This window comes from Macrobrachium rosenbergii, chromosome 53 (genome assembly GCF_040412425.1).
Source record: "Macrobrachium rosenbergii isolate ZJJX-2024 chromosome 53, ASM4041242v1, whole genome shotgun sequence".
In the NCBI taxonomy this organism is placed as follows: domain Eukaryota; kingdom Metazoa; phylum Arthropoda; class Malacostraca; order Decapoda; family Palaemonidae; genus Macrobrachium; species Macrobrachium rosenbergii.
The window spans coordinates 50,960,299-50,975,442 of NC_089793.1; the positions used below are offsets into that span (position 1 = coordinate 50,960,299).

At 39.8% G+C, this 15,144-nt stretch overlaps 1 protein-coding gene across 1 annotated transcript; it reads left to right on the plus strand.

Moving 5' to 3' along the window:
• Positions 1–2,061: 2,061 nt before the first annotated feature.
• On the plus strand, positions 2,062–14,360 carry LOC136834454 (zinc finger protein 585A-like). The gene is given in 8 exon segments (XM_067097058.1): positions 2,062–4,584; positions 4,587–5,469; positions 5,652–5,771; positions 6,059–6,304; positions 10,098–10,236; positions 11,973–13,281; positions 13,663–13,954; positions 14,197–14,360. Coding segments are annotated over 3 exon segments (2,235 nt in total). The 5' UTR covers positions 2,062–3,291; the 3' UTR covers positions 5,711–5,771; positions 6,059–6,304; positions 10,098–10,236; positions 11,973–13,281; positions 13,663–13,954; positions 14,197–14,360.
• The last annotated feature ends 784 nt before the right edge of the window (positions 14,361–15,144 follow it).

The window sequence follows — 15,144 nt, forward strand, 5'->3', positions numbered from 1 at the left end:
TGGTGACCCTGGTAGTTGTGACGCCAGATAACCCACAATTAATCAATCAATCCTACCTCCCGGACAGTAGTTAAATGCCTAACCACGTTGTTTGAAGTTCAACGGCCGTTTTCCAGCTTACGCCTGAAAGTAATAATAATGTAAAGGACCTCGGGTTTGTATAGTTAGGAAAAATACAATTTACTTTAAAAATTGTGATATTTAAGTGGGGCCTGCAATGGTGGCTGTACATACATAGACTAAGAAGGGAACTCCCTTCATCCTCCAAGTCCAGACCTAGTCTTCTGCTTTACACCTCGGTTCTTGGTTGAGGAGCCCTTGGCGGAACGGGGAAGTTTCCGGGTGTTGCTCTCGGATGATGGAACCTCCTCACATATGTTGGAGAGCTTTGTGCTTCTTGACCTTGGTTTACACCTGGACTGCAGTTGCTCTCTCTAAACGAGACCACAGTCCTAGCATGTATGCATAGAGAAGAAAGGCTCACTTCCTTTCATTTTCTCTCCAAGCAAGAGAACCTCTACTTAAACAGATCAGTTTCATTTTCAATTCAAGTCCACCTCAAGTTCTTGCGGACGAACTGAGAACAGGTTCTTCCCACCGGGTAGATCTTGCATTTCCCAGTCTGATGAGAACTGTGGAGTCCATGGGGCAGTCCGACTGTCATCCTATTTGCCACCTCAAGAAGTCTTCGAAGCTTCAGGAAGCTCATCAGTACAAGGTGTTTTCTGCTAGACGTATCGCATAAACTATTGTGATTGCAGGCGGTATTCTTCTAGCACTGTCTGTCAGACTAAGTGGGCCATTTTCGAAGCTGAGGTTGCAGTCTCTACCCTTCTTCTTGTGAGACTTCCATGGCCATGTTCAGAACACCCCTTCTGTTCCTGGGAGATCTACATCTTATATATTCTATCAGTAAGGGGTATCGAACTATGCTATTTAAGTGTTTAAGCACAGGGGCCTAGCTTTTGATGACCTTATCTTGTCTTTGACGTGTCCAAGCGAGGAAGGAATCCGGTCTCCTGGAACCTGGATGTGTTCTGAATGACTGACGAGTCCCTTGTTTGATCCCCCTGTGTTCCTCTTCTCTACAACCTTACATGGAAGACACCCTTTGGAGTGGTCTCTGGCTTCAACTAGGACACACTAGTGAGATCCACGCCATTGTTTAGAGAAGGTCTTTTTACAGAGACACTTTTTTCCTTGTTTACCCTGGAAATTTAGCCAATAACGAGGACCCATTCAAGCTCTAGATCTGTTCTTTCTCCCTGAAGAACAACAGAGAACCCTCTGTCCAGCTAACAGTTTTCAGGTTTTACCTGAAAGGGCTTATTTTTTAATGCATAAGGACATTTTGCCTTCTTTTGAAGTGAAAGCCAGGGACATCAGGGCAGCCTCTTCTTCCTTAGCTTTCAGGCTCATTTGTCCTTTACTTCCATTCCACATTGTCCGACTGGAAGTATACTGTAATCATCCTCCGCGTCTCGCTTTCTTACCAAATGATCCCGATCTTCTAGCTCACCTGATGCCCAGTATACCAGGCGACAGCTACTTTCTGGCATCAGCTATAGATCTTCCAGAACCATGAGCTTCTAGCTCGTCTAACACCCAGCTCACCTGGAGCCCTACTCGTTTGGCTCCAGTTACAGCCTGGTGCCTGCTAGCTCCCACGAGCGCCTGCCAGCCCCGAGCTCCTAGCTCAAATGGTGCCCAGCGCTTCTGGCGCCTGCTACAGCCTGACACCAGATCGTTCTCTGAACGTCCAAAGTGCCTTCCAGCTCTGCTGGAGAATGGGGAGGTCTCTGTCCATTTGGAGTTTTCAGAGGACCATCCTCTACTACATATGGTGATATGGCAAGACCCATTTCATCCACTGAATAGATGTATTGCCCTCATGGACTTTTAACTTGAGACACACTCAGAATTAGGAGAGCAGTTTGCCTGCTTTTAAGTAAAACTAAGGACGTCAGAGTAGTCTCTACCTCTTTAGCTTGCATGCATTTTATGCCCCATGCATCCATTCTGCCTTCAACCTAATGGGAATGTAATCGATCTTCGTTTCTCACTCATTTTATTGGAAGTTAAAACAGTGTGGAAATCTTCCAGTGCCCTGAGACCTTTTGTAGTAACTGGCATGGTATCAAGGAAGGAAGGATAGGATTTTTCTGTTCCCTACAGTCTCTTCACCTTGTACATTGTACCTGAAGCACCCACCACTCTGCTGATGGGTTGTGGTTTCATGTCAGTGTAGGTGACAGTGTTGTCTGCTTGTTTTTATTTTGGTGCTTCGCCCAGGGCAAGGGTGGGCACCTATCATGCTTTGCTAGCCATTTGAGTACTTCCTTCGCTGCAAAGTTCCCACTAAGTAGGAGGTGACCCATGGCTATACCACCACACCACTATGAGTTAAGATGAACACCAACCAGAGGCAGTATCCACTGGCAGTAGCTCTCTTCTTAACTGATAAGCAACAACAAGCATTGTTTTTCAATGCTAGCAGTTTTTTCTATTTCAAATTCATTACTTATCTTAATGTTTTGGAGTAGAATATGCCCATGCATCCTACCTCCTATCAATGTGGGAATCAGCTATGTAATTACTTGGTAAGTTACTCATATAAAAATGACATTTTTATAATAAAATAGTTTTATATATACTTACCAAGTAATTACATGATCAGAGCCCATCCTTCTTCCCACTGATGGACATAAGGAATGAACAGATTGAGGTTATCTGCCAAAGTCATTACTAATATTCCCACCAGTGGGGAACTGGTCACCTACCCAGACATTTGAAGTGTTACCTGCGAAATTTTGAATTCAAACTGCCGTGTAAGTGAACTAATAGCTATGTAATTACTTGATAAATATATATAAAACTTTATTTGATTATAAAAATGTCATTTTTATGTAAGGTTTTCTAATAATCTTTTACCTTCTTGTATTTCAGAGTTTCTTTCTGCCCTCGAACAAGAAGTTGTCAGTTTGTGGCATCAAGGTTTTGGAAATGAATGGGGCCCAGCAATGAATTAGGTGCAAGTTCCTGTGAGGTGTTGAATAAGTTCGTAAAATAGGAAACATAACATTCTAGACATCAGATTTGTGTATCAGTGAAAGGAGAAATTGGAGGAAATAAGATAATAAATAAAAAAAGTGATAGAAGCAGTGATTAGCAATAGAAGAAAGTGAAAAATGTTGGTGTTTACATAAATAAACAAATAACATCAAAAGACCAAAAGCTAAAATAAGCATATTGGAATATCCTTTGATTAGCAAGACTGAGGATCCAGTAGTGATGTCTCTCGTCAAACACGAAAATATAGGTATAGCGGGCGGTGATGCCCCAGCCAGCTGTACATCTCTATCTTTGGATCCATTGATGGAAATCAAGATGGAAATGAAGATGGAGGTGGAGGTGTGTTATGAGTCTGATGGCAGTGTGAAACATGGTTCTGAGGATTTTATATCAGCGATCAGAGATGAAGATGATTTGCCACCCATCAGAAAGGAAGGCGATAAGGAGGGGCCCTTTGTGTGCCGGGAATGTGGGAAAGCCTTTTCCACGAAGACCCACCTGGAACAACATTTCCAGAGCCATACCGGGAAGAGGGCAGACTCCTGTGGCGAGTGTGGAAAGGCTTTCTCCCAGAAGTCCACCCTCAGAGAACACATCAAGACCCACAATGGAGAGAGGGCACACACTTGTGACGACTGCGGGAAGTCATTCTCCAAGAAGGCAAATCTTGAAAGAAACGTGGCGATCCACACGGGGGAGAGGTCCTTCGTGTGCAGTGACTGTGGGAAGTCATTCTCCAGCAAGTCATATCTCAATATACACATGAGGAACCACACGGGGGAGAGGCCCTTCGTGTGCAAGGACTGTGGGAAGTCATTCTCCCAGAAATGGCATCTCAATGCCCACATGGTGATCCACACGGGGGAGAGGCCCTTCGTGTGCAGTGACTGTGGGAAGTCATTCTCCAGCAAGTCATATCTCAATATACACATGAGGAACCACACGGGGGAGAGGCCCTTCGTGTGCAAGGACTGTGGGAAGTCATTCTCCCAGAAATGGCATCTCAATGCCCACATGGTGATCCACACGGGGGAGAGGTCCTTCGTGTGCAGTGACTGTGGGAAGTCATTCTCCAGCAAGTCATATCTTAATATACACATGAGGAACCACACAGGGGAGAGGCCCTTCTTGTGCAATGACTGTGGGAAGTTGTTCTCCCAGAAATCAGTTCTCAAGAGGCACATGGCAACCCACACGGGGGAGAGGCTATTCATCTGCAGTGACTGTGGGAAGTCATTCTCCAACAAGTCATATCTTAATATACACATGAGGAACCACATGACTGGGAGATTCTCCTGGAAATCAGTTCTCAAGAGGCACATGGCAATCCACACAGGGGAGAGGCCCTTTGTGTGCAAGGACTGTGGGAAGTCGTTCTCCCTGAAATCAAATCTCAAGACCCACATGGCGATCCACACGGGGGAGGGGCCCTTCGCGTGCAAGGACTGTGGGAAGTCATTCTCCAGCAAGTCATATCTTAATATACACATGAGGAACCACACGGGGAGAGGTCCTCAAGCAATGACTGTGGGAAATCGTTCCCCCAGAAATCAAATCTCAAGACCCACATGGCAAGCCACACGGGGGAGAGGCCCTTTGTGTGCAAGGACTGTGGGAAGTCATTCTCCAGCAAGTCATATCTTAATATACACATGAGGAACCACACGGGGGAGAGGTCCTTCGTGTGCAATGACTGTGGGAAATCGTTCTCCCAGAAATCAATTCTCAAGACCCACATGGCGATCCACACGGGGGAGAGGCCCTTCGTGTGCAATGACTGTGGGAAGTCGTTCTCCCTGAAATCAAATCTCAAGACCCACATGGCAAGCCACACGGGGGAGGGGCCCTTCGCGTGCAAGGACTGTGGGAAGTCATTCTCCAGCAAGTCATATCTTAATATACACATGAGGAACCACACGGGGGAGAGGTCCTTCGTGTGCAATGACTGTGGGAAATCGTTCCCCCAGAAATCAAATCTCAAGACCCACATGGCAAGCCACACGGGGGAGAGGCCCTTTGTGTGCAAGGACTGTGGGAAGTCGTTCTCCAGCAAGTCATATCTTAATATACACATGAGGAACCACACGGGGGAGAGGCCCTTCGTGTGCAAGGACTGTGGGAAGTCGTTCTCCCAGAAACCAAGTCTCAAGAGGCACATGGCAATCCACACTAGGGAGATGGCCTTCACCTGCAAGGACTGTGGGAAGTCTTTCTGCAAGAAATCTTATCTCAAAAGCCACATGAGGATCCATCTTGGGGGAAGCCATTTGCTCGCGAAGTGTGGGAAAACGTTTTCCAGGAGGAAGAGCCTGAAACGACATTTCTTGACTCACACTGGTGAGAAGCCCTTCAGATGCACTGACTGGGAGCTTGTTCTTACAAAAGTCACATCTGAAGGTCCACATAACTTGCATTACTGTACTGAAAGCATTCAGAGATTTGCTTGAAAAATACTTATTCAAAGTGATGTAGCTTCTGATATTTAATTTGAACTTGTTCCTCGCTCTTTACATAGGATTTCTAATATTTAATTCTAGTAATTATTTCTAATATTTCATTAATTTAATTAATTTTTTCAGCTGTGGAACGGAGTGTCCTTACTGGGCAGCAGGGGAAGCCTTCAGACGAAGTCCTGTAGGAACTTCATGAGTATCTAGTCTTACGAGGAATACATCAGCCTTGTCATGGAAAGTGGACAGGTATTGTGGGTAGGCCTATGGTTTCATTGAGGGTTAAAATTGTAGGTTTTTCTTTATGGAGAAAAGGAAATGTTTCTGTTAAAATTGCAGGTTTTCTTTTATATAGGAAGGGACTATTTTCAGTGTATTGTATTGGGACATATGTCTAAAATATAAAATGATTGTTTAATCAAACAGCTCATTCAGACTAGCAAGAGAGAGAGAGAGAGAGATTGATTGATCGATTGATTGATTGATTTATTTATCACCAATCTCAAACGACACCTCTCTGTCATCCCCTTACACAGGATGTCAGTCATGACTACAACCACAGGACCATGGACGAAGACCCCAGGATAATGTGGCCTTCTTTGACTCCCTCGTCCAACGGGAACTGGAGGGCTGGAATTCGAACACAGACCCCTCGGACGACCAGAAGGACCTCGAGATGCAGCAGATGGTCAGTCCGGAGGAGAAGGAAGATACCGAAATGGCCACCCAGTCTTCTACCGTGACTACCCATTCAGACAACGATAATGACTCCTCCACCCACGGTAAAGTTTGTTCTTCTCTCGGGCCTCTGTTCTTTTGTTCCTCTCGGTTTCCCTTACACAACTGCATGTACTTCATGTATCTAAACTTCCATTCAACCAAAGAATGTCAGTGATTGGCAAAGATTTTGCTTCAAAATGGAAGACTATTCCACACAATATATCTAAATTAATTTGCCATTTGCCCCGGGGCCTGGTGGTCAGAGGCACTTAGGAGAGGAGGAAGGAGTTCCTACTTAACAGGACAGACAACCTTCTGTCAACAAACCTGGTCCTTTCACTTTCTGTCCTTCTGTCAAAATTCCCTCCTGGGCCCAAAACCACTAAAAAAGTAACCTCCCAACATATTTGAATAGTTTGTGGAGGACCAGTTATTGATTATCTGAGAAATTGGCAATCCCTCTCACACCTGCTTTGCTGAGAGAGAGAGAGAGAGAGAGAGAGAGATATTCTTTTTAAATCTAACCATTAATTTTTATCAGTGTAGAGATTCACCTCCATTTCCAGGGGTGTACAAACAATAGACTCTGCCTTCCTAGGTACTGACAGAATTAGTCTTTGAAATATCCTTATAAATATTGTAATTTACTTAAATTCATTCATACTTTGGTACAAATTTTATGAATATACACCTAATATTAAATTCCTAGTTAAATCATTAATATATTGTAATAATTTATAGGGCGAATAATAATAGAAAAAGAATAGTTTTTCTCAGACATTTGGGAGAAGAGACTGGCAGTTCCATCAATATTTGCCAGCACTGTAGATAGATAGATAGATAGATAGATAGATAGATAGATAGATGGTGTTAGCAAAGTTTTTGAAGTTTTGAAAATGTACACTTGCAGTTTCAGTGGTCAGTATATATTATTTTTGGCTTCTTATAAGTTTCCCTTCCATTATTGTATTCCTTAATTACTCTATATTGTAATTTTGTCAGAAAGATTTTAATATCGTTTCAATGGAAATTATTCATTAGATAAGGAAAGGATTTATTTGTAAGTATGTATTCCGTAGAGTTTGTCATATTGTGGTTTAACTTTATGGTATTGGTTCGGATATTTTTCAGAACTGGGACATTATCATCTAAGAGACTTATTATAAGTTCATTTGGACAGATTTGTACTTATCAGTCATCACTGCTTTAATTGAACAACAAACCTTTCATTATATTTATCTATACTACTTGAAGTTTCCTAAATTCTGATCACCTTTTGGTATTGGTTCAAATAATTTTGGATGTTAAAACATTATTTAAGAGACTTATAACTTAACCCCTAAACGCCGAGCCTCTGTTTACAAAAGTGTCTGCCGTATGCCGACGGGGTATGAGAGTTAGCGCCAAAGCGGAAAGAAAGTTTTTTTTTTTTTAAATCACAGCACGCTTAGTTTTTAAGATTAAGAGTTCATTTTTGGCTAATTTTTTTTCTCATTGCCTGAAATTTAGTATGCAACCATCAGAAATGAAAAAAAATATCATTATCATGTATAAATACTGGAATATATGACAGCGCGAAAAAAAAATTTCATATATAATTGTATACAAATCGTGCTGTGAGCAAAATGGTTAAAGCTAATGAGTTATTTTTTTTCCGTTGTATTGTACACTAAATTGCAATGATTTTGGTATATAACAAACTGTAAAACGATCAAAGCAACACAGAGAAAATATTATCACAAAATGATGCATGAATTCGTAATGTGTGGACGTAAAAAAAAATTTTTTTTCAAAAATTTACCATAAATCGAAATATTGTGCTAGAGACTTCTCGTTTGTTGCAAAATGAAGGCAAATGATTGAATATTACTGGAATGTAAGAGTTTTAGCTTACAATTGCTTTTTTTTCGACCATTTCGGCCAAGTCAAAGTTGACCGAAGGTTGAAATTTTGGCACTTAGCGTGATTTAAATAAAAATATTTCAAAACTGATGAAAGCTACAACCATGAGTTATTTTTTGTTGTATTCTACATGAAATTGTGCACATTTTCATATATAAAACGTTATGTAACGGCTAATATAATACGGTGCAAAAAGTACGACAAAGTGACTGGAGAATTTCTGAGATTTTCAGCAGAGTTAGCGAGCGCGGAAGTAAGGAAAAGGTTTTTTCAAAAATTCACCGTAAATCGAAATATTGTACTGGAGACTTCTCGTTTGTTGCAAAATGAAGGTAAATGATTGAATATTACTAGAATGTAAGAGTTTTAGCTTACAATTGCATTTATTTACCATTTCGGTCGAGTCAAAGTTGACCGAAGGTTGAAATTTTGAAACAGCGTGATTTATATGAAAATATGTCAAAATTGATAAAAGCTACAATCATGAGTTATTTTTTGTTGTATTCTACATGAAATTGCACACATTTTCATATATAAAACTTTATGTAACGGCTAATACAAAACTGTGCAAAAATTACGACAAAGTGACTAAAGAATTTCTGAGATTGTAAGAGCCTGACGCCGCCTCTTCCAAACACGCGTGTGTTCGCTGTGTTAAATCGTCCATCGAAGTGGCAAGACGTTTAACTGATGCCTTCACAAACAGAGACACACACACAGTTTGATACAGAAGATTCATTGGAACATTATGAGTACATGATTAGAATGCTTGCACGGCAATGCAAGTAGTGGTGATTGTACATACATCAAGACAACAATGGTTATGGAGAAACAGACGGAAATATTGTATGGTTGAAATCGCGTTCCTTTAGAGAAAGAAAATGAGACGTTCTTGTTGTCTTGTCCACTCCGATGGACTACGAACACACACGTGAAACAGTTAGAGCAGAGACGTAAGGAAAAAGTTTTTTCAAAAATTCACCATAAATCGAAATATTGTGCTAGAGACTTCTCGTTTGTTGCAAAATGAAGGTAAATGACTGAATATTACTAGAATGTAAGAATTTTAGCTTACAATTGCATTTTTCGACCATTTCAGTCGAGTCAAAGTTGACCGAAGGTTGAAATTTTGGCACTTACCGTGATTTATATGAAATTGTCAAAATTGATGAAAGCTACAACCATGAGTTATTTTTTGTTGTATTCTACATGAAATTGCGCACATTTTCATATATAAAACTTTATGTAAACTCTAATAGAAAACGGTGCAAAAATTACGACAAAGTGACTAAAGAATTTCTGAGATTTTCAGCAGAGTTAGCTGATGCTTTCTTTTGGGATAAGAAAGAAATTCGCGCATGCACAGCTGGGTCACCCTTGTAAACAAAACAACAGCGTGATCTGTGAACTCCCAGCATCCCTCAAGGCGTGTGTTTTAAAATTTTTCGCAAAAGAGGCCTATAAGTATTTTTCCGCGAATATTTAAAAAAACTTTTTGTAGTCAACGTATTTTACATCTACTTGGCACCCGACAGACAATTTTTGTCGACGTAAAATATGTCCAGTCGGCGTTAAAGGGTTAATTTGCCCATATTTGTTCTTATCAATCATTACTGCTTTAACTTTAAAGCGAAAACTTCGTTATATAGTTCGTAATTCCATTTTCTACTGAATTTTTAAGGGTGAAAAAAAAAAATCATTTCCAAAAAGGAAGAGGCACCATTCAGTGACTGACTTGGTGTTTCTTCCAGTTGCCACCAGATGTCTCTCAGTATCAGTGTGAGCTGTTACAAGTCTTGTGCTCTGCTCAAGTGACCTCAGTTATTATTATCAAGTTATATTTCAAACATCATTCATTGATTTCAAATTGTGTGAATACAAAGCTGCCCAATTAAGTTGATATTTATTATGTGGGAAAACAGTTACTATATGTATCCTGTTTGTTCCTTCCAGGATAATTTTAGACAAATCATATGAATCCAGAATCCTTGATGGCTGACATGACAGCTCCCTGGCTGACTACTCAGGGGCAGAATTTGGAGGAATTTCAATCAATAATAATTATGGTGTTTCATGGTTTTATTGTTGCAAGGTAAGATTGTTTTTTGTTTTTGTTTTCCAGTTAGGATAATGGCAGAAATTGCCTTTATGGGCCATATTATTAATAAGTGAAATGGATGGTGATAATGGTGTGTTATTCACCTTAAGGGTCTCCTGATTTGGGGAGAAGGACACTCTTTGCTTCATACTTTCATATCTCAGTGGTTATGTAGGCAAAATTTCAGCATCAAATTGAACGTAGCTTAACCCACAGGAGAGTTAACAGATACCAACCTGACCAAACCTAACCCAGGACACAGTGGCCTCTCAAGCCTCGGCTGAAACTTGGAACTCTTTATTTCTTACGAAGGAGAAAGGATGAATTAATGGAATTATTTTACAAACCTTAAGTTAACCGCTGCTTCAGGTAACTCAGAAATCGTGCACTAGTCATTTTTTGGTGCGATCTTGATTTTGTTTCAGATTCAGATATTATGATGCCTTAGGATATTTTGTATTCAGTGATGAAATTAGACAATTGCAGTACAAGATAAGGCCCAAAGGAGTTGACATGGAGTGGTCATGGTAACTTGCAAGCTTTTTGACTTCTTGAACATCTGGAGTGACTGAAGAGTTAGCCTACAGCTTCAAGTAAGGCTACAAACATAGAAGAAGGGTAGCCATTACAAAGTAGACACATTGCTATGCAAAGGTTTGCATGGTATTATTATGTGGTGGCAAATAGTATTTCTGAAGGTGTGTAGGATCTGTTAGTGCCAGAATCTTCTGCCCTGGAATGACATGAGGAGACATTCTGGGCTCTGGTCTAATGTTGACATTGATCAAACTGTGACTAGGCAGGACAGCATTTAGTATGGAATTCATATCATGAAGTAACGTCACAGTCAGAGTATGTCGTTCATGTAATCCCATATTCAGGATATTTTTTAAAAACTTGGCTAATATAGTATTACTTGTTCATTATAGCCTGTACTTAATGAGCAATTTATTTACCAAATATAGTGGTGATACATATGAAATTTCACCAAATTTTCAGTGAATTTCAGAACTCTTCTCTGGGAAGCACAGACCGTCCTTACTGTTGCCATAAATACATTGAAATTTCATCTTTTTTTTTTACACCTGTTAAGTCATTAGAAGCTGTGTGCATGCAGTGAAGCAAATCAGTTATTATATTCTCAAAAGTTCCAAGTTAGTGAGGTTGAGGTTGCTGATAGATAGGATGTGCATATGTGACTTGCAGCAAAATGATTCTGTAGCCTTTGTACCTCCTCACAATGACTAATTACCACTACTCAAAATACGTCTCTGCTGCTGTACCCCATATTACTGTAGTCAATGAGAATCTGATATATGAACCCTTTGTCAAAATGTTTTGTCAGAAAAATTAAATTGTATCATATAGTGACATAATTTTATGACTAGGGAGTGCCATCAGTGCACCTCATGCAGAGCGCTGTAGGCATCACTTAATGTTCTTGGCAACGTGCCTTCGGCGAATGTCATCAACATAAATGGGACCGTCTAATAAAAAGCTAAATATTGTCAACTAGATTTTGGGGTTGTTGCAGTCTAAAAATCGAAATGACTTCAATCATTCTGAGATGATATCTCTCGCTTCCTAAGAAAACAGTTTATTTTTAGTAATTGCTGATATACCTTGAGAATTGTAGCTTCATTTAATTGATCACATCAAGTGTGTCACTGGTAAACAGTCATCTTCCACCAATTAGGATATCAGATATTCAAAGTTGAATCATTTTTCAGGATTATTCTCCAATCTGAGGATTCTGAATCCTGATACTTCGGCTGGAGTATTGATTGGCAATGTAGAAGTGACTGTATGGAACATACAGAGCAAGTTTTGGGAATATGTGTAGCCAAGGGAATCTCCATTCAAAATCTTCAGTTAGGACCAACCTTATCACTATTCATCAGAACTGCCCAGCCTCAAAATGACTAGAACCTTTCACAGATGCAAGATGAGCCCTGGAGGGCTATCAATCTTCAAACTCACTAGTTTAAGGTAAGGGAAAATTTTGCAAATTATTAGTACGCACCATCTCAAGGTAAGGTCAGCTCAGCCTAGGATGAATGACCCAAATGTGGCTTGAAGGTAAAGCACCTTATCCAGCTTAGGATATATTTTGCTACGTGACACGACCCTATGATGTATTATTAAGGATCCAGGGCATGGTGAATCCTTCCTGAACCAAGCTAGGACTGGATAGTAGATCCTTTGAGAGTGTATTAAGTAGGAAAGGATGCATTAGTCAGGGGTGTTTTGGGCAAGAGTAATCTGATCAGTCTTCGTTGTCCCAATTCAAGTTAGGTTATGGCAAGATAAACTGGATAGGTTTCAAGTGAAATTGGCCTATAACCTTTATATATAAACAAGAAATCACTGGCCTATAACCATTAGTTTTTCTTGGCTGTAAAGTGCATAGTCATTGTCATAATCTTAGAATGTGTTAAAATATGATGGAAGGGTGACAAAATATGATATACAGGTGATGCAAAGTGCCAAGCAGTAAAACTGAATGTAGGCCATAACACTTGTAATAGGTGTATACAAATATTAGTTGTGCAAGGGACTATTTTTCATCCATCTATATAGAACTGTATGTATGTTACAGAATACCTGTGATCAGCTAAGTATGAAGGGAATATCTTCTTCAAATTCAGTAAGAAGAAACCTTTCATAAGAACTAAATGGTTGTTAGTGATGATTATACAAATGCACAATTTTATCAATAGCTCCAAGTGAACTCAAGAGTATCAGTTAAGAATTCCATAGTTCAGGACTGACTTAGAGTTGAAATATAGTTACCAGTTACTAATCAAAACATTTTTTCGGCAGGTCAGCATGTGAAGGGATATTATTTATTGCTTTCAGAAACTTGTTCACAGCTGTATTGAAAGGCTCAAGAGCTGATTTCTCAAGTTGTGGAGCCTAGAATACTTTTCAAGAATAAAAAAGTTCTATATTGTCGAATAATTGTTGGACGTTCTTGAAAGCTGCATAATATTCTACACAGATACAGCTATACAGTTGATGATTGTTTCATATATACAGGTGAGTTCAGACTTGTTTGGCGGGATTTTATGTGAGGAAAGGGAGCTAGTTTAAACAGTTTGGAGTTTCAGATAACTAGGTTTTTTGCAAGCAGTGTACAAAGCAGCAAATAAGTTATCATATATGCTCTTTGCATCAGCTACACATAAGTGGCCAAATAAGCTATGAAATTTTGAAATATGTTAAATATCAGTAATCAATTTAAATATAGTTCTTGGAGTAAGGGATTTAATTTTGTCCTGCTTCTTGTAGAATTGATGAGAAGGATTCAGTAGATGGATAGTATAATCAAGTTTAGAAATTGCTTTCAGTAATGGGAGAGTCATATCTACTTCACTACCATTTTGTGTACAAGACCTCATACACATTCTTTGATTTCAGAACAACACACACCACCACCAGCAAGATCGACGAGTGTAGAGTACCTCGATGAGGCCCTACCATTGAGAAAGGACCCCAAAGGTGTGGAAAGAGGTTGCCAAGATGATTTCTTCAACCACACTATAAAACTTAACAAGGCTGGGTCATTCTGCCCACCTACCAACAAACACTTGCTATTTTGTGGAGGAGAGGAGAGGTGCCTTCAGAGTGTGCAGAGAGGTTTTGCAAGCAGTGCGCGTTTTCAGTGCACTGTGAGTGATGTGTTCATTTAGCTCGTGCACAGACAGATGAAGTGAGTGATGTGTTCATTTAACTCGTGCACAGACAAATGAATATTGTTTTTGTCACTAGACAGTTAAAACAGTAAATTTGAAAGGGACCTGTATCTTGATAAACATCAAATTAAATATAGGCCATGCACTATAAAACCTTGTATTGCCTATGTCTTGAACTTTTATTAGTAAGAAACCTTGGAATAGAAAATTTCTTCCATTTTTTTAATCCCTCTCTCTCTCTCTCTCTCTCTCTCTACAGGTTTTGACTGCTGCATGTGGGGAAAAATTGATATGCACCATTTTTTACCCGAAGCAAGGTCTGCACACCCCTGGCATGGTATGATGGAAAATAGAAAATATGTGTCTCTGCACTCGGCAAGCTTTTATAGAGGTTGTTACAAGTAAATAAAAACTATATATATACTCATATATTATTTTGCAACAAATCCATCTATACAGGAACTTGAAAGCTGTATCTATGTACTATGGTGTACAAGACCCCAGTTACAATATAGCTTATAGTTTGTAGTTCCTGTAGAGAAAAATCTAAGTAACAAGGGCGTGGAACCACTTGTAAACTGCCACTGATGTCAAAGTAGTTGTTGCCCAGACTCCTTATTACAACACAACATTGGTGGTGTTAGGCCGTCCACCAAGGTTGGTGGACAGCCATATTTGTTGGGCATTACCAGTGCCTTCATCTCCTCTGCCACTTCCCCGGCAACGAGAAACTGAAAGAAAATGAAAAAATGTTTTGAAATGCAGTACTGTAAAGCAAATCAGAATGTAATATTCTCTTGCTTCGTTTGAATAATATTGAGTTTCATTCAAGCAATTTGAAGCAGCAGCAGTTGAAATGCTATGAAATTTCAAAATATATGTTTGTAAATGAAGTACGTATAAGCAGTATATAAACAAGTATTAATTTTAGAAGCCAAAATAAAATTACAATGAAACATCTATTGGCCATAAAACCTGTATTTACCTGGGATTTATTTGCACTGTGGCTGGATCCAAGAAGTTATCCCTATAATATATTGTATTTGTAAATTATAATTGGAAGTTTCTGTAGCAGCAAGGCAGCCCAGGTTTAGGTTACAGTCCACATGTCCTAGTAGTTGACAGGAAGTGGTTCACATGTCCTAATAGTGGAATGATGTGGACGCCATCAAGAAATGGAACTCAGGTGGGCACCAGAGAGGGCATC